The following is a 24,826-nucleotide window of genomic DNA, read 5'->3' on the forward strand; positions in this document are numbered from 1 at the left end:
GGTCCCTAAGCCAGGGGGACCAAGGGTGCCCTCACGACATTGACAGTCTCCAAGCCCCTTCCGGCCTCCATAACTCTGGCATGCACAGACTAAACTTCACATCTACATACGCCAATGTCTGACTGCTCTCACGGTGTGTATAGTACACTCAGATCTTCCCCTTATATCCTGGATCTCCAGCAGTCATACAGGACCCAGAAAGCTAAGAGATGGGTAGAAGTCGGGTGCGCTATACACACTGTGTCAGCAGCCAGATGTCAGCATGTATAGATGTTAAGTTTGTCCGTGCACATCCGAATTATGGGGGCTGGAAGGATGCAGCAGAGAAGTTTTTCTACATTTGGGGAATGCATAAGGGGGCAGATTTTCAGAACATGGAGGGATGCATTAGGGGCAGATTGTCAGCATATGGGGTAGGAGGGGAGCATTATTGCTTATGAGGCACAGAGGCTGCATTATTACTGTATGGGGCACAAAGTGGGACACTAGTATTATGGGGGGCACTGAGAGGAACATTTGAGATAGCAACAGAGACAAATCATGGTTCGAACAAGTCCTCATAACAGTCTGTGCCTAGATAAAGAAGAAATGAATAAAAGGACGACTCCAATCGGAGCAAACATGACCTATGATTATTGCAGGTAACCGCGCTGTAATCACTGTGTGGAGCTGGTATATGTCTGTACATTATATAGAGATATGCTATAGCTGATCCGCTGTTTCGGGTGTGGGGGGGGGGGGGCAGACTTTCGCACCAGGGCTCTTGAGCCTTTAGCTACTCCCGAGGCTCTATAGCTGACCAGCGAGCAACTTTATGTTTGTATAATCATCCAACAAACACGCATTTTTTAGTCTGTCGGTTGATCGTTTGCACTTTTACACCATCTGATGATTAGGCAAAAGGCCATTCAAGCAAACATTCTGGCCCGAATTATCTCTTTGGACTGGCATAACAAGCCGGTGTAAGTAAACGTTTGCCAATGTGTTTATGAGAAGAGCTTGGGTGTGATATTGGCATGACCTGATTAAGCCAGTGCTTCAATTTCAGATGCCCATTTTTGGAGAGAGTTGGTATTACCACTTAGATACGCCTGCACACTTGTGAGTTAGAACCAGAGATTGTCTGTTATACGCTATATCCTAGTGCAACATGTATCTTATAGAGCTCTGGTCACTTTGGAAAATGCCATTTGGAGGCCACACTTTGGTGTGCTTACAAAAGATAGATTTTGTGTAATGACACGTGGGCCACATATTCGTGAATCCAATTGCTCCCCCCGTTATAGAAGCGGATGGTCCAGATGTCTATACATAGATTTTTATCATCATCCTCTTACTGCCTATAAATCTAGTAGAAGGAGGGCGGCATCCGGAGAAAGCAGCTGATCTGAAGAGCAGGATTTAGATCCATTGTACCAAGCATAAAGAAACTACTGATGTTCCAGCTGAACGTACAGACCTGCAGTCTACTGACCTACATTACTGCACAGGGTGTGTGATTGATATGAGCTCGGCAGCTCGAGAAGTTCTGCATTAATTATTGCTAAATTTGACATCTCGCAGAACCTGAGAGAAGCTGTTTCTATCTCCTTAAAGGCAGAGGTGCCCCATTTTTACACAAGGAGCAATGTATTACATAGGAAACACCGAACAAGCACGACATTAATAGTGTTATATCACAGTAGCTGGTATCTTTCCCTGCATACACATATAGCAATGTATGAACTCATCAGAATGACATTGCCATGTGTCGAGGCATCCGTATTGTTTCAAATATGTTGCTCATTGCTGCACATGTATGCCATGATCATGGCGTGAATCACTGCCAACCAAAGTTGGTGCAGAAATTTTTATCCGACTCATGGATTTGTTATTGTTGTTCCTGTTGGACTGTTAGAGCATAACCTCAGACCCTATATTGTATTTACCATGTAGTGTGAAGTGGGCAGGCAGACACTGGTGAATTACATCGCCAGCTTGTGCCCACCTGCTTCGTAGGGGAGCTAGTGCTGATATACTTTCTGAGATGTTGAAACAGTTTCACTGTTCTCATAATCTAAAATGACGATAGCTATTCTCATGGCTGACCACCTCTCCATCGCACTCATGGATTTCCACCTCTCCATCACACTTATGGATGTCCACCTCTCCATCGCACTTATGGATGTCCACCTCTCCATCGCACTTATGGATGTCCACCTCTTCATCGCACTTATGGATGTCCACCTCTCCATCGCACTTATGGATGTCCACCTCTCCATCGCACTTATGGATGTCCACCTCTCCATCGCACTTATGGATGTCCACCTCTCCATCGCACTTATGGATGTCCACCTCTCCATTGCACTTATGGATGTTCACCTCTCCATCGCACTCATGGATGGACACCTCTCCATCACACTCATGGATGGTCACGTCTCCACCACACTCATGGATTGCCACATCTACACTACACTCATGGATGGCCATGTCTCCACCACACTCATGGATGGCCAAATCTCCACCATACTCATGGATGGCCACGTCTCTACCATACTCATGGACGGCCATCTCTTCATTGCATTCATGGGTGGCAACATCTGCACCACACTCATGAATGTCCACAATTCCGCTACACTCATGCATGGCCACCTCTTCACTGCACTCATGGATGGCCATGTCTCCACCACACCCATGGATGGCCACCTCTGAACTGTACTTATTATAGTGCCACATGCCATTACGACTTACCTGTTACTGCTATGTACCATTTCTTTCTGACACAGAAAACATATGAGCAGCCATCAGACAGACAAACATGACAATGTGTTTGGGGGCCACACAGGATGGTGTTATGGGCCACATATGGCCCCATTCCTCTGGATATGTACCTAGATGAACGTTGGCCAAACCTGTCAATTTTTTCAGACTGGCCAACTATCTACTGTACATGGGGTGCCCTGATTCTTCCTAGACAGCAGATATCAGAGGAAAGAAGAATTGGACATGTTGAATTTCCACATGTCCAATCTTCTGTTATCAAAGTCTGGCAGACATATTTTTCCGTCTCCTTACCGAGAACACATGCAAGCTTAGCAGGGCCAAGCATACATGTGTATAGAGGAGTTAGGAAGATTAGCTGATAACTAACTAAGAGTCCTTTTACATGAGCCAATTATTGGGGTTTTTTTTGTAATTTCAATCACTTTTCAGATTTTCTCTCCTCTGGTCTTTTCTGTTGACAACTAGCCGAGGGCATATAGCACCGACAAACAATAATTTTTCAGGGAATCATAAAAAAATAGATCAGCAACAAATTAGCAAATTCTCGCTGATTGTGCATTCGTTGCATATTTACACTAGACAATGATTGGGAGCTTTTACTCAATATAGTGAGCTTTTATGCAATAATTGCCTTGTATCAAAGGGCTTAAGGTATACAACCACCTTAATACTAATAGCTGAAGACATTATTTTAAGGCAATGCTTCCCCCTATATTCAATGGGGCAGAAATAGTCTGAAAATATGGTGACATCAGCTGCCATTACTACCATCATGGTCAGTTATATGGTGCATGTGTCCTCCATAAGAGCACCCACTGGGATTGTTGCCCAGCTTTTCCAGAGTTATTCATGGTAAATTTCTCTACCAGGAAAGACCTCAATAGACCTTGGACACATGACAGAAGGTTATCTGGAATGACGAGTTCCTGCTGAACTATATAGATGGCTGGGTCCACATCTGGTATAAACAGCATGAAGCCGTATCCCATGGGTGCACCATTGGGGTTCAACAGGCCGGTGGTGGCAGTGTCATTCATGGTCTAGGGAGCATTTTCCTGGCATGCCCTAGGATCTTTACTCGTGATACCACAATACTTGAATGGTGAGCACTACAGGGACCTGTTAGCTGACCATCTGCACCTATATCTTTAGGAAGTCTTCCCCGACCACTGTGCCATCTTTCAACAGGACAACGCTCATATCATTAAGCTAGGATCACTAGGTAGTGGTTGGAGGAACACGACAACGAATTTGCCACACTGCTTTGGCCCCCAAACTCATCGAACTGTAACCCTATTGATCAGGTTTGGGATCTGCTGGAAAGGGCTGTGAGATCTGCTCCCACCTCTGCAGCGGGCATGGGGTGAGAGGAGTATGGAGGATGTTCGTCACCTCATGGAATCTGTTCCCCGACATCTGAAAGTGGTGATCACCCAAAAAGGTGGACCAACCAGTTATGGAGAAGGTGTTGCTAATGCGGTGATTTTTCAATGTATATGGCTGCAAAACTAGACAGGATTGCCATGCAATCTGGAGAAGCTAATGTGCGAGCTACAGTGAAGATCATACTGGTTGTAGAGTGCTGAGTAAGAGGGAATTCAATAGCTGTTTTACTGTACATTCACACACTTCCTATGACAGAGCCAGCTGCACTTCTAGTAATGGTATAATTATAGTATTATTGCATTGCTACAACCAATGACAAGACAAGCATAGCTAATGACATATAGTAATCTAAGCTGGTCATGCATTGTGTCCGAATGAGATGGACTCCTCAGTAAACAAACACACATGGATTGGCATGGCTATTACCAGAGGGAGAATGTGGCACCAAAAAAACTCTGGCACTGCTTATCCCACAGAAGAGTGGCTAAAGGCTCTTTTACACACAACAATGATCGCTCAAAATTCGTTCAAAAGCCATCTTTTGAGCAATAATCATTTGATAAATGTGTGCCCATCATGCACTTACTGATTTCAGCTCAGCTTAAAATCCATAAGACGGCTCGCACGCTGAGTTCTCTGTGGGCAGCGCTGATAACATTCTTTCAGCTGCTGTCCTGCTAGAGAACAATAGCGATGTATTTAGAGAACAGACTAACCGCTGTTCTTTAAATACGTGCAAATGAAGCTAGTTAGCTACTATTGGGCTGATTAGTAGCTGATGCAAAATGATCGCTCAAAACTGTCAGTTTCTGACAAATTTTAAACGATCATCTGTGTGTGTAAATGGACCTTAAGGCCGTTTTTTTATCTATGTTGGAACCTCCAACTTGAGGTTGCGTCAGAGATACAGCTGAATATACTGGAAGAGAAAGCACTCTTTCGTCAAATATCACATAATATACAAAGTCGGGGAAAAATTGGCCACCAATAAAGCTACGTGCGCCGTCATTCGTTAGTCGTTTTTATCTTCTTTGCTGTCATAATTAAAGGGGTTGTCCCGCGCCGAAACGTTTTTTTTTTTTCACCCCCCCCCCCCCCCCCCGTTCGGCGCGAGACAACCCCGATGCAGGGACCTAAAGAAAAAACCGGACAGCGCTTACCTGAATCCCCGCGCTCCGGTGACTTCTTACTTACCGGCTGAAGATGGCCGCCGGCATCTTCTCCCCTCGGTGGACCGCAGGGCTTCTGTGCGGTCCATTGCCGATTCCAGCCTCCTGATTGGCTGGAATCGGCACGTGACGGGGCGGAGCTACACGGAGCTACACGGAGCCCCATTGAAGAAAGCAGAAGACCCGGACTGCGCAAGCGCGGCTAATTTGGCCATCAGACGGCGAAAATTAGTCGGCTCCATGGGAACGAGGACGCTAGCAACGGAGCAGGTAAGTGAAAAACTTTTTATAACTTATGTATGGCTCATAATTAATGCACAATGTACATTACAAAGTGCATTAATATGGCCATACAGAAGTGTATAGACCCACTTGCTGCCGCGGGACAACCCCTTTAGGGCAGATTAGAGATGACAAATAAGCCTAGTGTACGCTTCTGGTCATGGTGGGGCGTTGCAGAACGGCGGCGTCTGATCTGTCCTGGGACTGAATTCGGGTCAGAATTAGTAGACCCCATTCATCCAATATGTGCAGAACCTGCGGTACAGCTCGTGTGTGGGGATGGGGGGCTGGTGACCCATGATGGCTCAGGGCCCACCAGCGTATACACGTGTTCCGCTGTGGGCCAAGCGGAGCCTGGCAACAGCTGCTAAAATGGGGCATAATTGAGAAATGGCATTTTCATTATCCAGCACAGTTTCAGCAGTTGCAGTCACACCTACATCTTGGTGCCCTCTGGCACATAGGAGGACAATAATGCTATACAGTACATTCCCACGATAGTTGAGAAATGCTGGTACCTATTTTGTAAATCAGGGCAGCAGTTTCAATCTACAGTGCTGGCACCTTCCATTTATCTAGAGCATAACTTGTGGTACCAGGGGGTACACGCCATGTTTCTAGATGATACACTGCCCTCATGACGTTCATTTAAGGAGACTCTGTCACCATCTTTTTGCCCTTCTGAGGGCACCAGAAGGTAGTGACAGTCATACTGATTACAAAGATATGTCTGCTGTGTGGATCTGTGCAGTAGTTTATGAGAAACTTACCTTTTATCAATAGCAGCAAATGTTAGAGGACTACTTAAATTAGTCCTGGATATTCATAAGCTGCAGGCTGTCTCCACCCACTGATTAACAGATGTCTGATCCTTATCATCTGACCTGCTGGCCCAATCCTAGTACAGCCAAGCCAGACGTCTGCATTGGGGTCGGAATCGGATGTGTAATAGAATGCTTCCCTACCATTTGTCTCAGTGGGAGCAAAGCCTTCTATTACTCCTCCAGCTCCGATCCCAGTGCGGACGTCCAGCTTAGCTACACTAAGAGCGGGCTAGAGGATCAGAAGATTGACATGGATGTCGAGCAGCAGACTCCTGCCGATCACTGATGACCTATTACGAGGATACATAATCAATAGTAAATACCCGGAAAACCCCTTTAACACTCAGGTGTAGGGTTCCTACTTGTCCATATTAGAAAGCCATTAAATATTACTAAAACGAAAGAATCCTGAGAGGTTTGAAAGCTTGCAATAACATCATTTATTTTTGTTAGCCATTAAAAGCTATCATATCTATAAGATTACTTGGTTTCTACAACCTACGTCACATGACTACCTACAATTCCGGAAAATGTTAAAGCAAGTGGCACAAGCCCAAGGATATTTAACCAAGGGGCCCACAGCTCCTCATAACACTTTTTCACGGTGTTGCTCTTTTGATACACAAAGTTTTTAAGTCAAAAGAGCATAATAACCTGTGTTATAACATCCAATATGGAGGAATATTCTTTCCAGTGGAAGTAATTAGTTTATGAGCCCAATATAAAATTCAGACTATTGCAATTTTTATGATCTCTTATACCCCTCATCCCAGATACAACCCTAGCAAGCGGGTGATGGGGTCCTGCTTAATTGAAGTATTATAGTCCTTGTTTATGAGTTCAAGAACTTGTTTGCCATAGTTTATTTTAGTAGGGGATACTTCATGCCTCCCAGCTGTCCTCGATCCAGTGGGACAGTCTCAGATTTCGAGTGCTGTCCCAGGAGGAATGCCATATGTCCCAATTTCAACCGTATCTGCCTCCTAAGGATAAGTATTTAATGGTGGAGCACTGAGCTGTCATTACTGTGTGTTACACAAAGGGGGGCACGGTTACTGTGTGTAGGCACTCGGCGGAATTGGGCAAGGTTAGCAGAAAAAAAATTGCCATGGCATGCTACGTCCACTGCAGTAGTTCTCCCTCCTTCTATTGTTTGAAAGTTGGGGGATATGGGTACTTGGCATAGAAGTGTTGAGAAATACTGACCTAGAAAACTTTCTGGCACGGTGGCTCAGTGGTTGGCACTTTTGCCTTGCAGAGCTGGTGTACTAGTTTCAAATCAGACCAAGGACAACATCTGCATTGAGTTTCCATGTTCTCCCCATCTTTGCGTGGGTTTCCTCCCATACCCCAAAAGCATGCTAAGGGAGTAATTGGAGTAATGTCTTCATTGCCTTATGCCACATGTTTGGGTGCAGTGGTACAGGCATCGGTTGGTATGTAAGCTACCGCCCATCCTGGCACCCTGCCTGCTCCGGTTACCCAGAGATTAGCAATGAAGCCATGGTCTAATTCCATGGCACAGATTATGTGCCAACTCGCACATGGGAGAAGAGGAGCTGATGCGTGACAGGAGTGTTTAGATTTTGCATAAGTTTTTTTTTCCCTTTATGACTGTAGACTTTACATAACACCCATTTTATATGTGTAATTTATATGTTGCGGTGGCATTCCTGCCCAAGAGGACAATATTACTCCCCTATGTGCCCGCCTATAGGTTGTGCTTCTACAGACAAGTCTACATCCATCCTTCGAATTTCTCTGGGCACATGAAGCTTTGTGTTTGTACATGTGAGGGCTGCGCCTAAAGCGTTAACACTGCAGGGAACACGTGCTGAACTGTCAGTGAATCAGTTACATGGCTGAGGACACCCGCCGCCTGCCGGTCACAGCACATGCGTGACTGTCTCTGCTAATCCTGGCTGAGCCATGCTACAGTCAAATAGCAGAAGATAGAGCAAAGCTCTCCTATATGGAGGGCTTAACCCATTCTGTATCAGTAGCACACTGCGGCAGATAAACCATCTGCGGGCTGCCGGCTGCGCTGCACGTGCACAACTGTTATACTGATGGCACAACTAGTCTCGGACAATCCGGTTGGATGAATGGATGGATGGATAGAGAGATATGAGATAGATAGATTTCATATGTAGAAATAAATCCACTGCTGCGCAGCAGTAAATGATGTAATCAGGACAGGAGGACACGCACCACAGCGGCGGCGAGGGCTGGCGCAGACAGAAACGTGCAGAGGATGTTCTCAGACACGGGCTGTCTGCCTCACATACAAATTAGGACAGCTGCACTCAGCCCCTTTGGTAATACTGTGTCAGTGTGCAAGATTGGGAGAAGAAAAATGTGCCGAGGCTTTCTTCTTCACAAGAGACTATAATACTCCGCGCCTTACCCAAATCATCACAAGGTGCCGCATTACCAAGATTGAGGTAACTGCGCTCCTCCGCTGAATATTGCTGGGTTTGCTGGCGATGCAGAAGGATGCCCAGATAGCACCACCATATAACGCATATTAGGAAGTAATACTGCAGCCATGCCAAGGTCTCTGCGGCCACAGCTATACGTTTCTTTACATCCTAGGTGTTGAATCAGGTAGATAGGCAGAAGGGGGAATCATACACACTTGCCAGTCACTAAGCCCCCGTCATAGTGCCAGCCTCTTGCCCTATAAACGCCATGTTCATACGAAGCAGATTTGCTGTGGATTTTCTGTCAACGTGGAATATCTGCCGCATTTACAGCAGCAGCAAAGCGTATGACATTTTCAAAATCTCGTCCACAAGCTGTGAAAAAAATCCGCATTAAGGGTACTCGGACGGAAATAGCATTAATGTATTGGAATGGGTGAATGCACCCGGGCTGTTTTTTACTTGGACGGATAGTAGGAGTAAAGCCAATCGCAGCAAGTCCTATTCTTGGCCGATTTTTGGACGGGAATAGCACATGTCAATAAGCTGTGTTCAGCTCATCGGACAGCATATGGACGGGGTGCCTGAGTGCTGTCCTATGTGAGTTGTGCCAAGAATCTTGGTCGCAACCTTTCTATCGCCCCTGTGCATGTATCCTTAATCAGCGCAGAAACTGAACTGCGGTGCAGAATGTAAATCCATAGCAAGCCTTATAATCCACAGTATTTTGCATGTTTACTGCGGGGTTTTCCGTAGCAGAATACCTGCAGAGATTACACTTCGAGTGAAGGCAGCCTTAAGCTATGTTCATACGGGGTGGATTTGCTGCGGACCCTCCCCAGTGGATAAGCGGCCGCAAACCCTCAGCTGTTTCACAGTAACGTATTCCCTCTCTGCAAATGAGGATGTTAAATCGACACCAAGATCTGCACCAAAATCCGCACCAAATTCTGACGCACACCGACACTTACCCATGGACTTCTCTAATATGTAACCAAAAAGTGCCTGTTAAAAACAATCATCAATGAAAAGATGGAATGTGATTATTTTGGTATCAAAAACGAAAAACCGGCAGAAAAAAGGATTATGTCTGAAGGGCGCCACAGAGTAGTTTCCTCGGTATTAAACCCGCCTACTATATCTGGTCACTATAACCATTTACATATAACGATAACTAGTACAAGCCTATATTCTCACGGTGAAGCCACAAGCTTTTGCCAGTCCTCACTATTACTTGTGGTGGCCGGTGGCTGTAAAATCAAGCAGCCATTGGCCACCACAAGGGGGAGAAGTTCTGGCCACCCATGGCTCCGGCTTGTGTGGCTGCACCAAGTCAGATCATACTGGCAACCAGCTTGTATAAACCCATCCTGGACAGGAACAAACTGCCCATAAACATGACATTCTAGTCTGCAGACCCCCATGATTTTGTCTGCTTTTAGAGGAAACAAAGATCCTACAGGTCATATTTTCACCAGCGAGATATTTGGTGCCGGATGTATCTAGTGGTGCTGAGGGGTGCCAGATGTATCTAGTGGCTGTTTATTTTGCTCCCTCCTTTGAAGCTGAGCCAAATGAGCATGTTAAAGGGGAAGTCAGAGGTGAAAGCAGCCCGCTATACAATATTCCAGCTTAAAGGGAACCTGTCACATTGAATCACATTGAACATCACATCTGATCTGCGGGCACCATGTTATAGAGCAGGAGGAGCTGAGCAGATTGATATATAGCTCTATGGGAAAAGATTCAGCATAACTTGTATTTTAAACCTGGCTTTTTCTGAGCTTAGGAGTCCAGTGGGCGGACCGACCGGTGACTGACTGCTACAGGGGTTTATCAAAATAATAGAAACATCTAAGATCATTAATAAACATCTCAGTGGCTCCAATTTTTTAAATGAACCCGTGTATAGCTGTATGTACAGTTATATATGTAAGGCTGTCAGTCAATGATAGGACCGCCCACTGGACTCCTAAGCATAAAAAGAGCAATGATTAAAAATTAAAAAATTGCAAGTTGAACTGAATCTTTTCTCACAAAACTATATGTCAATCCACTCAGCTCCTCCTGCTCTATACCATGGTGCCCACAGCTCAGACATCATGTTTAGAGTGACAGGTTTATTTTAAAGAGTCAACTAACTCTACTACATATACTATTAAAGGGCATACTGGGCATTGACTTTTGATGACCTTCACTTAGGATAGGTTAACAATAGTTGATCAGTAGGGATCTGACGCTCAGGATCTTGGCCATTCAGCTGATTCTCGGGCTGCTGTCAGTGCAGTCGAGCTGGACGTCCTCGTGACGGTCAGAACCGGAAGAGTAATAGAAAGCATCACTCCCATTGTTTTCAATGGCAGCAAAGCCTTTTTATTACACTTGACCTCCGATGCAGATGCCTGGCCCCGCTGCACTGATGGCGGCCGGAGGATCAGATGATCAGCCCTGATCCTAAGCGGTGGAGCTTTGCCGACCAACTATTGATGACCTATCCTGAGGAAAGGTCATCAATAGTAAATGCCTGCAATCCCCTTTAACACTTCCATGTCTATAGCAGGTAGACTTTCACATGAAGAAAAGCCAGTTTGCCAGACACTGTTAACTTTTAGCTTTGCGCTCCACAACTCAGAGTTAAATTCCAAATGCTGCTAAGTGTCCGCTGTCCATTCTTCTGCCTTGGCTACATGCGCACAAATGATATTTCTGTCTGATTTGCATGGCAAAAAATTGACCCGAAAATCGGATGGAAATAGCAGTCATTCATTTGAATGGGAGTACGCACAGAGGCTTGTTTTAATCAGGCTGATAGCTGGAGTAAACAAATGCAACATGTCTTATTGCCCGATTTTCGGCCAAGAACAATACATGTCAATGAGCGTAGTTCAACATAGCGGACAGCACATGGATGGGCTGGTGCTGTCCGATGCGAGTTGTGCCCGAGAATCTCGCCCGTGTGCATGTAGGCTTAGCTTGTGTGGAGCATGTGGGACCCTGGGCAGGGCGTAACTATAGAGGGTGCAGGGGATGCAGGGGATGCGGTTGCACTCGGGCCCAGGAGCCTTAGGGGCCCATAAGGCCTCTCTTCTCCATATAGGGAGCCCAGTACTATGAATAAAGCATTATAGTTGGGGCCCTGTTACAGGTTCTGCATTGGGGCCCGAGAGCTTCGAGTTATGTCTCTGTGCAGCATGGTTTAGGTATGGGTACGGGTACAGTTACAGATAGAGGGGGGGCCCAGCTCACGTTTTGCATCAGGGCCCCTGAGCCTTTAGTTACGCCCCTGACCCTGGGTATTGCCCCACTCCCCTACCATAGGAGGCTGTGCTACCCATCCTTGCTCATCATTCTCAGTGATTTAAATCCCCAAATGATTGTGCGTTTACACGTGGTTTTTTGGTGCATTTTTTTTAGCGCAGCCAAACCCCGCTACCATGTGACATCACTTGTAGAACTGTTAATCCTCGTTAAGATGTTGTTTTAACTATTTCCTCTGCAGAGTGCACAGCTTGCAGGGTGCGGTGTGATGCGGCTCTAGTCACATCTCCTTTTTCCTGCTCCGTTATGGGGAAAGAAAACAGAATCCCCTGGATGAACGCATCCGTCTCATAACGGACCCTAATGGCACCGAACAGACTAGTTTATTATACTGGGGTCTATTCGGTTCCTGCATTTATACCGGACCGTAGAATCCTACAAGCATGACTTTTTTATCGGGAACGTCATGCCAGATCTCCGCCGAATGCTCTGAACGCAGACGTGAATAGAGCTTAGTTCACACCCTGCATATTTAGTGTGGACTCAACAAGCTGCACCTGGTGACGCAGCGCAATACTATCCCCCGCCATGTAGAGGCATTTCAGGATGAAACGCCATCATCAGGCTCATCTTTTGTGTAAAGTGGGGTGTTTCACTAGGGGTCCCCTCCCAGCAGAGAGTAACCCCCCCTTTAACACTACATCCTATGCAGAGGGTGCATGGTGCATCCTCATAGTCAGGGCTTTCTGGCAGTCCTCCTGCTCTCCATGCTCCCTCTATGGCCGCACACCATCACACTCTCCGCTTCAGTTCAGCATAAATCAAGAAAGTTTTCCAGTTAACAAACAGGAGTCCAAAATAGCCTCCAACTCCTCCTCCCCCCTCCTGCTGCTCCTCCTCCCCACACCGCAGAGCCGGCCGCGCCTGCGCACCAGCAGCCTGCTGAAGAAAGTGTGTCACTGGGGCACGAGGCTCTCCCAGGGGTCACGTGGTCCTTGCTTCAGTGCAACGTGCCGGGCCCGGGGAGGACAGGCGCTAGTGCGCAGGCGCATTACTGCAGTGAGCAGACCCGGGCTATGGTAAAGCAGAGCGGGAGCTGTTGGGTAGACAGTGCAGAGCAGCAGGGCGTAGGGAGAGGACGTGTACTGGGTAGCTCCCCGCCGCCTCTACGGACATAGACTTCACATCTGCAGCTATATCACTTGCATTGAGAGGAGGCTTTGCAGCAGCATCTGGAGCATCGCTTTTATTCCACACCTCATTGGACGTGCCAGCTCCTTAGAGGCTCCTTGGCATTGTGCATTGGTAGCCTCATCGGTGGCAGTCTGCCCCCCAGCATAGCACATTTGCACTTGCAGGTCTGCAGCACTGCAGGTTGCCATTCAGAGGGATTTGTAGAAGGACATCAGTGGTGTAAGAGGACACAATCGGCACATCTATCACCAATGCAGCAGCTGCTGGCATCATTGGCACCCATTGCTCCATGTAAAAGGCTTTACTACAGCGGATCTCTGCAGCCAGGGGGTATATAAAGGGCACAAGAGGACTGCAGTGTAATAGTAGACGTGCTGGGAACCTCAACCATGACCACTGTGGAATGCAGCAACAACACAGGTATGTGCCCACCCGCCTGCTGCCCACTGGGTGGCATTTTACTGCCAGCTCTGATTTTGTTTTTCACTATTTTAGGAGATCTTATTCTTCCATCCATGATAATAGATATTGGGGGGGGGGGGGGGGGAGTTCATAGTCTTCAGTCTCTACTAGTCTTCAGTCCCTAGTTCTTAGTTATTAAATATTAATAATGTTTCTGCATATTTTCGCTTGTCATGTAGTGTTGTTTATTATATAGCAGAGTTGTTTATTATATAGCAGAGTGTTTATTATATAGCAGAGTGTTTATTATATAGCAGGGATGGATGAATATTGATACATGTTGTTCTGTGTGGTTACATTGTGTTTAGATGGCATTTGCTCCATTTGGCTGGGATATTATGTGTCTGATCTGTAGAATGATACCCGTCTAGTGTTGGTATTGAATATTCAGCTGTTTTGATGGTATATACATGTACATATGTCTTTGGGAAAGTTGAAAGCATGAATGGGAGGAGATCCTGGCCTGCAGAGCTTGCAGTCACATGGAATGGGTAAAGTAGGTCACCCGTGCTGTGTGTGAGTCGGAGCCTCCCAGTGGCTTCACGTGTTTTCCCGCCCTAGCCATGTGTACAGTGTTTTCATTCCTGCTTCTCCCGTCTGCCCTCTAATTGGACGGCTATGGGCACGCCTTTCCACCCCGCAGATGAGGTAACTGGTTCCCATGGCACTCCCTCTACTGGGACTGGATCCTGGGCACCTCTTGGTTTAGTTAACCCTCCTGATATACTTGAGGAGTATGCGATAATCCATATACAGTATAACGTATTTGAGGTGACCGCCCAAAATTGCACTGAAAAGGGGTCTTTTTAGGGGGTTGGTATTAGCAAAAATGGTTAGTATGTATAATATATGGTGGAACTAAGAATCGGTCATGGGAAGTCTGGTCTGGGTAACTGGTGGGGACTTTAGCCTTTTGGAGAGGTTTCACTAATGTGTGTGTGTATGTATGTATGTATGTATGTATATATATATATATATATATATATATATATATATAGTGTGTGTGTGGTAACAGCCGCTGTGGGCAATAGGTCATCGGGAGAAAGGTGGGGCCGAAAAAGTTGAAGATCAAGTTTATTGTGAGTCTTGCACTTTTGCACGTGTGGTACGGCGAGCCAGGACAAGACGCTATTCCACTAGCGCCGGAGTCGGTGGTGCTTTGGGTTTATTACGGACACGAGACTCCGCATTCTAGTAACTGACCACGTTGTTTTCCTGATGATTGTTCATAGATTTATTTAGATTACTTTATCTGCTTTCACTAATCGCAAGAGCCAATTAGTTGCGCAAAATAATTGCTCACGTGTCCGGTTAATGACTAATGCGATGTTGACATCAGATCCGTGGAATGAGCCCAGGCGGTGAATAGGTTAAGTAGAGGTGGGGTGGCATTCTGTTTAGGGCTGAGGAGGAGAATGTTGAGTGTAGGAGGCTCCGATTGGTCGTTGGCACGTTTGTGGGCGTGGCTATGGCATCCATGTGCACTGGAAACACGTGGAGTGTGTGCGTGAGGCTGGAGCGGATGAGTAACCTCAGGTCAGTGACTGAGTGTTCATTACATATGACTGGATGCTCTTTATATAAAGTGCTGGGAGAGGGAGGGGTGAAGGATTAAGGGGGAACAAAGTCAGGATGGGACAGGTGACAGAGGAGGGGATAAAAATCAAGAATTAACGCCGAGAAGAAACGAGGACACCTTTATGTGCGTTTTTCGGAGAAGTCAGGCAAAAAATAATACTGTGTCTCGGAGAGGTCAGACACGAGTTATGTCAGCAATCCTCAACATGGGGGACATATGAGACAAGCTGATAAACTCCAGCATCCATATCAGGTCTCATCTGGTTCCTGGAGGTTTCATGTAGATCACGTTGATTTCTAGGCACGCGTTTAGCGTGTATAGAACAGGCACAGATGGGGCAGGATGTCAAGGGTGGTCTTGTCATTGAGCATATCTACAAATCAGTGACACCATCAATACTGTAGTGTCATTCCGTGGAAGAAATCTATTAACACACAAGTTAACTTGTTCTTTAGTGTAATCCGCGGATTCCATATTGGATATGACTCTGGGTTAGAAATTCCAAGATATCCCTCCAGTACTGAGGACTTCAGCGCTCTCTGGGACTGGAATGGAGATGCTAATGTGCAATCCATAGGAGTCATCCGTGCTTTGATAGTAATGCAGGTGACACAGCTGGATGTGCGTATGGGTGTACAGATCTGGCGTGTCGCCCATACCCTGTGCAACTTACATATATTCAATGAGGAGTCAGTAACTTCAGCTTTCCCTTCAACGTTTAGGCTGCATTGTAACACATCAGTAATACGGGAGTGTTATAGATGACGTTACAGCCGTATGTGATCAGTAGTTGTCCCTGGATTAACCGCCATTGGTTTTATTTTCTACTGGACAAATACTGATCCGTATTTACCCATAAAAAATAATATAGATAGGAGGACAAAAATTAAAAAAAAAAAAAAAAAAAAAAGCCAGAAAAAATACTGACTAAATAAGTAGATTCACATTAGCTCCGTATTATGGTGCGCAAAACTTGGACCAAATACAGGCTAAAATGCACTCGTCGGAAAGCAGCCTTATGTTTGAGACCAGAGAACTGCATTCTGTAGCTCTCCGGCTGCCTGTACTGCAACTGCTAGGAAGCCCTGATGGCTGCCGGGGGTTATATTTTCATGACAGCAGTAGAGGCGCATGAAACCCAAAGTGGATATTCTCCTAAATTGACAGCATAATCCGGTGCGTTTCATTGTGTTCTCCCCGACGTCGGCTTCGTCACTCGTCACTTCTTTGAGGATGTTTTTTGCACTCACTTGAATTTAGGAAAACAAATTTGAGCAGAGCGACAGACGGGAAAGCGGCGGCTGAGGTCACCATTATCCGCCCATGTGTCTGTTTATAAATGTCAGCTGTCTCCCAAGTTCTGGAGGAGTGGGTGTAGGAGGGAGTTTCTCCGATATGTTTTCCTCTCTGCATGCATTACCCAAAATGCTGAGCGGTGCCTGCAGTGCAGAGTCTCAGACGCTCCACCTTGTGCCAGGCTTTAACTCCTCGTTGGCCATGGTGCTGCTAATCTTGTAGTGAAATAAAAGGTGTTAGAATCTTTGATGCAATTGCGATGTTATGCCGGTACCAGGGCTCGGGGTGGATGTGACGGCTACTCACTACTGCAGTTCTGGGTGTTTTGGTTTCTGCCATATGAGGACATAAAGTTTTCTTGATCAGTTTTGGTATATGACCACTTGGACATATCAGATGTTGCCAATAGTTTATCTGTGGAGTACGCATGCTGTGTCTATATGGCCTTTATGAATTTGTTCCTTAATTCCATTATCTTTCTGTCTCCAGGTGGAGTTATAAGTTATGTCGGCTCCAGCGGCTCCTCTCCAAGTCGGACTAGTCCGGTATCACTGTACAGTGAATGCTCATCTGGAAGCCCACAGAGTGGCGCCTCTCACTACCCATCTTACCTGCCACCATCACCATCCCACTCTTACAGTGCCAGCTCCTCCGGCTCAGGGGGGGAAACCTCTCCTCGCTCATCTTATAGCCTGGCTTCATCTCCTGGAGGACTCCACGTGGCACTTGATGATGGCAGCAGGGTTTCACCTAGCAAAACTTCCAGCAACATAACAAGTAAGGGAATCAATATGTACCCAGTGGCATTGTCTATGGGTGAAATGATTGCAGCGTGCACTGGCACAATCGGTGGAAGTTTTTGGCTCTAACCTAAACCTATTTTCTTTTTGTTTTACAGAGTTGAATGGAATGGTTTTGCTATGTAAAGTCTGTGGGGATGTCGCCTCTGGCTTCCATTATGGAGTACATGCCTGCGAGGGCTGCAAGGTGAGTACCAGATATAAAGAGGAGTAACACTAATGAGGGATGCATATGGTGTTGTCAATTCCATACAGAATTGTCGGGAACAGAGATACTGAGACAGAGAGCAGGGAACAAGCTGAGGGATGTGCAAAGCAAATGGAACAGAGAACTGTGACTAAATAAAGGGAAGTGGAGTGAACAGAAACAAGTCCCGGGTTCTTTCTCTGGACGTGCCCTGATAACAAAGCAGGACACTCGCTCCGAAAAGGGCGACCCCCCCCCCCCCCCCCCCCCCCCCCACACACACACACACACACACACACACACACACACACACACACACACACACACACACACACACACACACACACACACACACACACACACACACACACACACACACCTGACTAGATCTTCTAAAGAGGCATGGAAAGAGCTGGGGCGGGATTACACTAATACACAGACACTATAAACAGAATACAAGGGGATAGGAAAAGTATGAAGAGCAACTCCCTGAAGCAAACCAGAGACTGACAGTACACAAACAGAATGTGCAAGCTGCACAACAAAGCCCAGGGCCAAGTCGCAGCGGACAACACAGGATCAGTACACCAGGAGCCACTAGTATATATCAGTGTATCCAAAAGTATTACCGGCATTCCCTTTATAGCAAAGCTGGACTAAATACCCTAAGGCAGTTACTGACTGGTTGGCTAGGCTGTCGGTCATCCCAACCAGCTCATCAGCTAAACAGCAGATGGGATATGTTTCTCCTGTGCTGAAAGAAGTACGTCACGTTGTAGCAGCTGATGGGCTTTGATTGACTTCTGGCAGTTCGTTAAATGATTTGGGCATTTGCTCTGAAGACATCTCCTATCTGATACAGCATGCCCGGTTATACCCAAACTGGTGGCATTAAACTAGGGATGTATAAAGTATCTGTTGGCATTTCTATATATATGGTAAATGATGAATCCGATAATTAACCACGGGTCCTTTCTTTTGGAAGGGTTTTTTCCGGCGCAGCATTCAGCAGAATATTCAGTACAAGAAATGTCTGAAGAATGAGACCTGCTCCATTGTGCGGATCAACAGAAACCGATGCCAGCAGTGTCGCTTTCGGAAGTGTCTCGCAGTGGGCATGTCTAGAGATGGTGAGTTCCTTCATGCCAGCATTACGAGTTAGCCCCATCTCTCATGTTGATTGTGTTTAGGCTTCTTACATATTAAGGCTGGCGCATTTCTCAGCACGCCTGTGCATGTTTTACTGTATTTTTTTTTTTTTTTGCTCACGCAAAAAAACCCCGCAAGCATGCTCCCATTGATTGCAATGGACAATTAAGTTAATTAGTTCAATATGGGCTATTTTATTCAAAATGGAGCATGCTGCTTATTTTTATTTTAATTTTTTTGCATGCACAAAATACTTTTATGTGAACAAACCCATTGAAATCAATGGGTTCTATTCACTGCATATTGCGTGCGCAAAATGTTGTGCAAAGACGCCCGTACAACACCGGTATAACACTTGGTTTTCTTTCTCTGCAGCTGTGAGGTTTGGTCGCATTCCGAAAAGAGAGAAACAGCGCATGTTGGCAGAGATGCACAGTGCAATGAGTCACATCGCTGGGGGCCACTTCGGGAGAAGGAGCCCCGTTCCACTTCAGCCACAACAACTTCGGCCATCTTCTCCACCCCACATGGGCCCAACTTCCTGTCCTTCACCGCCTTCTGTCTCTGAACCTTATCCGCAATACCCACAACAGCTGACTCCTCCACGCTCTCCCAGTCCGGAACATGTGGATGATGTGATCGGTCAGGTGACTCAGGCTCATCAACAGATATTTGTCTACGCCCATGATAAAATAAATGGAAGGGTGACAGCCTGGGAGAATCCTCATGAGAACCAACCATCTGCTTGTTGGTCGCAGGAGAATAGAGAGCCCCGAGGAAACCGCAGCGTTCACCTGGTAAGTTAGCTGCGTAGTTCTCGTTAAATCTTCCAATATGGAGTCATTTAGTAGTCTTACTTTTACCAGGATTCCTCTATAAAGTTATGGAACCTGGATGAAACGTTTCGGTAAGCTAAGTATTGTGTCTTTCTCTCCTCAGGCGTGTCCTATGAGCGCTCTATCCCGTGGAGGTCCACCTCGCTCCGTCCAGGAGGTCTGGGAGGACTTCTCTCTTAGTTTTACCCCAGCTGTGCGGGAGGTGGTGGAATTTGCACGTCATATTCCAGGCTTTCAAGACTTAACTCAGCAAGATCAAGTCACCTTGTTAAAGGCCGGAACATTTGAGGTGAGTTGTAACCGCTCACTGCCTTCTGTATTCTCACGGCTACTGTTTGACTCTAGCAGGTCGGCTTGTTGGCATTCCGTGTCTCATTATGACCACCTTTGTTCCTTCTTCAGGTCCTCATGGTACGATTTGCCTCCTTGTTTGATGTACGGGAACGTTCGCTACGTTTTCTCAGCGGAGCTTCATACTCTTTGCCAGAGCTTCAAGCAATGGGGATGGGCGAGCTTCTTGGTTCAATGTTTGACTTCAGTGAAAAGTTGGCATCTCTTAACCTGAGCCAGGAGGAACTGGGGATCTTCACTGCACTTGTCCTTGTTTCTGCAGGTCAGTACTTATGATTGGATGAAAGTTCAAGAATAAAGGTGCCCCACAGCAGGTCCTGTCAAGTTCTATAAATGCAGTATAATGGGCTGCCGTGGTTAATTACAGCGGCATGAAAACAATGGTGATTATGCACCATACGAACGAACTTAATCCTTCCTGCTATGGCAGCGGCCCAATGCATGCGCATTGAATATTATTAGAGTTCATGCTAAAAAATTCCCAACGCTTACTCCATTTCTAAGTAATTTAAATACCGCGTATCACCCAGACAGGGATCAGGAGGCCGAAATAAATACAATCCACTGTGGTTAATTACATAGAATTTAGTCATTCATCTGGAACTAGGGATTCATTATTGATGTGGTTGTCTACTTTGGACAAACATTATAAATGAGTGCTCCGAAAATAAACTTATGCAGATCTGTCTGCTGCTGTTAAACAGATAGGACATGCTGCTTTAAAAAAAAATATATATTTTTTTTTTACTTGGACTATCATGGTCCAAATCTCAGACAGGAAGCCCATTCAAGTCACTAGCCTAAACGTCAAGTCACTAGCCAAAATCCTACTAAAAATCAGTCAGTTTTTCAAGAATTGCACTCGCCCATTTAAATAAGACCCAAAACTCCCATTGAAATCAGTGAGTGTATGGAGAAAAAAAAAACGCACTCACCTGTCAGTATAATCACTTCAAAGCATTTAATAAGAAGTAATGGAACAATCAACAAGTGGGCAGAGGTGCAAGATAAATCAGAAGTAATAGATGTGAAGTTGATATAACAGATGCACCCGCTTACGCATAGCATCGAAAAGGGCCACATATGGAACAGTGGCCCCGCCAAGGCCAAACCTTTGGATCTCTTTTAATACTTTTCTTTATTTTTCCGCAGATCGATCTGGAATGGAGAACGCTTCACTGGTTGAGCAGCTGCAGGAGACTCTGATCCGTGCTCTTCGCTCTCTCATCCTGAAAAATAGTCCAAACGACATTTCCCGATTCACAAAACTATTACTGCGGCTTCCGGACTTGCGGACCCTTAACAGCATGCACTCTGAGAAGTTGCTGTCGTTCCGTGTCGACACACACTGAAGTTAATGGCATCTGCATGGGCGTTATAACATAAAAGCCTTCTTCTGGTTGCACCATAGACTGTCACTTCCTGAGGAAGAACTGATGACAGCCAGTGTACTAAGGGAGAGATGGGAGTTGGAAAGTACTCACTGACAATGAAGTTAACCTGTGTTGTGATCTATGACGTGATTGGACAACCACTGGCATGCTAAGAATGGGATATAAGGCACTTCTAAGATGCAGGACTTGCAGTGCCACGTGTATATTTATATATATATACATGTGTAAATATGTTACTGTCATACAGTGTCAACCATTGTGTAAATATTCGTGTGTATATCAGAAGTTGTGAAAAATATAAATATTTTATGACACCCTTCACTCGTGTGTTGTTGCACCCTCTATCCATTATACTACATATATCAGACAGGGGACTGCGGTGTACAGCTCTATGGTATATACTGAAGCAGGTGCTTCAAGAGTCATCGTCGCAGCTGTAGCCTCCGACAACAGGTCAATCCAATCCAAAGCTATGGATCTGGCCGAGGATGCAGCTACGAGTACGCCTGTGTGTAATGGACCGCCTGGTGACATCATGCACATAGCCACCTGTTCTCCAGTGACCCGTACTAGAGCGGTGCACGGTGTAGGTATATGGTACATATATGCAAATTGTCTGTGTACATACCGTATACGTTGTATTTATATTTTGTAACTATTTATATCTGAAGTATGAGGTTAATCTGTAAATAAAATGAATTTAAACAGTCCTTGACGTTGGCATTTAATAAGGACAAGGTTAACCTTTCTGCAATTCTAAACAATATCGGGGACCTTTCAGACGGGTGGAATTAGGCTGCAAACATTCTGCACTGAAATCTGCATGCCTCCACACCAACTATAATGCAGAATTGGAAATAGCAGTCCCGCATCAACATCCACATTTGGACATGCAGGTTTAGGTGCAGATTTCTGCAGCGTGTTGCAGCCAAATTCTGGCCTGTGCGAAAGGTCCCGTATACTAGTTGCAAAGCCCATAAATGCCCTTTGATGGGGAATGTAATATTCTAGAACTTGACTCCAGCATAGAGCTTTAATATAATATGGGGTTTCTCAGTAGAAGGTACAGAGACAACCAGTAAGGACTTTTGAGGTCCACATTGGCTTTTGGTGCTGGGAGTTGGACCCCCACTGATCCGACATTGATGGCCTATCTTCCAGCAAAATACTATTGATGATGTATGCTCAGGATCAGTCATCAATAGTTGATCGTCAGGCGTCCACCGCTTGGGACCCCAGCTGATTTGATGGTCATTATCAGTGTCACTACTCACTGGGGTTGGATCGGAAGCTGCTGCTCCCACCCCTGTGTAGTGACCAGCATTTGTAACTGCAGGCTGGAGTCTCATTTAAAATCTACGAGAGCTGCGCCTGCAATTAGAAGTGATGGCCGCTACCCAGGGGTGGGAGTAAGATGCTTCTGCTCTGACACTTGTGTATTGTAGCGTTGACTGCAAGCAGCTGATTGGCCAGATTCATGAGCGGCGGACCCCACCTGATCAAGTATTGATGACTGATCCTGAGGATACATCATCCATAGCATTTTCCTAATAAAGCCCTCTAAAGATAGACCATTAGTTTTATAAGAAAAGCCCCTTTAGCATTTTGTTTTGGACCTCCTGAAGACTCTCTAGCCCCATGAATTCTATATACTTTACTATTCTCCTCCAGGACATTTGATATTCCAACCTCTACAGGGTCGTTGATGCTGTCTGTAGGATTTACTGGTACAGCCAAGAGCACAAAACCAAATCCCGTTACCATTTTGTATCTCTAAACCAAATATAACCTATTTAATATGGCTGTAATGTGGCAGATTTTAGTGTTTGCATCATCAATGTGACACCATGAATTCCATAGATCTTAACCCAGAAGACCACGGTGGTTGTAAAGCTCGGTTCAGTAGAATCACAAGAGTATGAGTGCTGTAGCCAGGCGAGACACAAAAATACATACTGAAGTTCACTATCCTACGGAACGTAATTGGGCACCTGAGCAAGAATCACAAGTCGTATTTATTTCCATATGTTAATACTTAGTGGGGCTCCTTTGAACCTAATGACATGGGATACTGTCTGTGGCATTCTTTCTATTAACGTCTAATACATTTCAGCTGGTATTTCCCTCCATTCATCCTGCAAACACCTGGCGAGTCCTCTCAGAGACGATGGATGCTGTTTATATTTCCTAATCCGATGTTCCAGTTTATTCCAAAGCTGTTCAGTAGGTTCAGGTTGGACTCTGTGCAGCCAGTCCAATCACGGAGAATCCATATCCTCAAATCAACGTAACACAGGGTTGGATTTGTGACAAGGCGCGTTGTCTTGTTGGAAGTATTGCCAACCGTTCGCAGAGTACTACCACGTTGTCAGCAGCACATTAGTGTCTAGGATGTCAGGGTACACCTCCATGTTCATGGTTCTTGTCACTACAACCAGCAGACCAAGACCATGCCACGTAACACATTGCCAGACTATTATGGAACCTGTGTCGTACGTAACAGTTGGACAACACACTCAGACAAAAGGCGTCCACTAGGCCTCCTGCACACCCAGGTACCTCCTTCTGATCTGAAGATGGCTTAGTGTGATTCGTCACTCCATTACCCAACTGTCCAATGATGACGCTCCTTGCACCACTGTAGATGGGCTGTATTTCTCTTTGAGAGAACTCTCCAAACATTTGCAAGATCCCTACTAAGTCCTTACAAATGAAAATGAATACTATTTTCGATTCTTAGGGGCCTTTTACACACAAATGATGTTCAAAAAATTGTTGGATTGTGTGAATTTGACCGATAATCACTTAGTGTAAAGACGGACGATAATGGAACGATGAACGGCAATTAATTTGCTTCTTGTTCGTTGTTCTTTCTATGCAGGCATAAAAATAATTGTTCGCCGAATCGCACGTCGTTGTGTGTGAACTATGATCGTTTATTCATTCACATTCATTGGTACAGTGAATGTAATTGCAAACAATGTATCTGCCCGTATAAGCAGGCAGTGCGAGCGTACTCGTGTCATCGTTTGCTCGTGGGAACGAGTTATCGCTCCGTGTAAATAGCGCCTTGCTCAGGTGGCCAATAACTTTTGGTAGGATAGTGTAAAAACCAATTTAAGAAAGGTAAGCGCAGGTTTGGCTGCCCGACATCATGTAAGCAACGAGGAGGTGGCTTCCCCATGGAGAGATGAGGGCGGCTACACGTCAAAGGAAGACAGAAAACCCAATCATTATGGATGTTGCTGCACAATCATATGGTAGTAACATACAGTAAAACTGCTTTAACCTGGCTTCAATGGGACCTAAGAAGAGGTTCATGTTACTGTATACAGAGTTCGCTCATAGTATCTAGAGCCCATATCAATACTTTAGAGACTGCCAGCGACCGGTCCTAAAAATAAAATAAAAATGAATTGGCAGTAAAGATTTTGGTTGCACTGAACTTAGATGCAAAAGGCCAAAGGCTAGAA

At 45.6% G+C, this 24,826-nt stretch overlaps 1 protein-coding gene across 1 annotated transcript; it reads left to right on the forward strand.

Annotated features, from left to right (window-relative positions):
• The first annotated feature begins 13,185 nt into the window (after nucleotides 1-13,185).
• On the forward strand, nucleotides 13,186-22,063 carry NR1D1 (nuclear receptor subfamily 1 group D member 1). Its single transcript, XM_066588032.1, has 8 exons — nucleotides 13,186-13,719; nucleotides 17,126-17,413; nucleotides 17,535-17,623; nucleotides 18,609-18,753; nucleotides 19,148-19,569; nucleotides 19,712-19,897; nucleotides 20,011-20,221; nucleotides 21,112-22,063. Exons 1-8 carry the CDS (start codon nucleotides 13,689-13,691, stop codon nucleotides 21,309-21,311), a joined length of 1,572 nt encoding a protein of 523 aa, XP_066444129.1. The 5' UTR covers nucleotides 13,186-13,688; the 3' UTR covers nucleotides 21,312-22,063.
• The last annotated feature ends 2,763 nt before the right edge of the window (nucleotides 22,064-24,826 follow it).

Source organism: Eleutherodactylus coqui, chromosome 13 (genome assembly GCF_035609145.1).
Source record: "Eleutherodactylus coqui strain aEleCoq1 chromosome 13, aEleCoq1.hap1, whole genome shotgun sequence".
NCBI classification, from domain to species: Eukaryota; Metazoa; Chordata; class Amphibia; order Anura; family Eleutherodactylidae; genus Eleutherodactylus; species Eleutherodactylus coqui.

Excerpts from the sequence above, each read along its gene's own strand:
- NR1D1 (XM_066588032.1), top strand. The coding sequence starts at position 13,689 with ATGACCACTGTGGAATGCAGCAACAACACAG. Across the intron at positions 17,624-18,608 it reads ATGCCTGCGAGGGCTGCAAG|GGTTTTTTCCGGCGCAGCAT; the intron begins GTGAGTACCAGA and ends TTCTTTTGGAAG. Across the intron at positions 18,754-19,147 it reads AGTGGGCATGTCTAGAGATG|CTGTGAGGTTTGGTCGCATT; the intron begins GTGAGTTCCTTC and ends CTTTCTCTGCAG.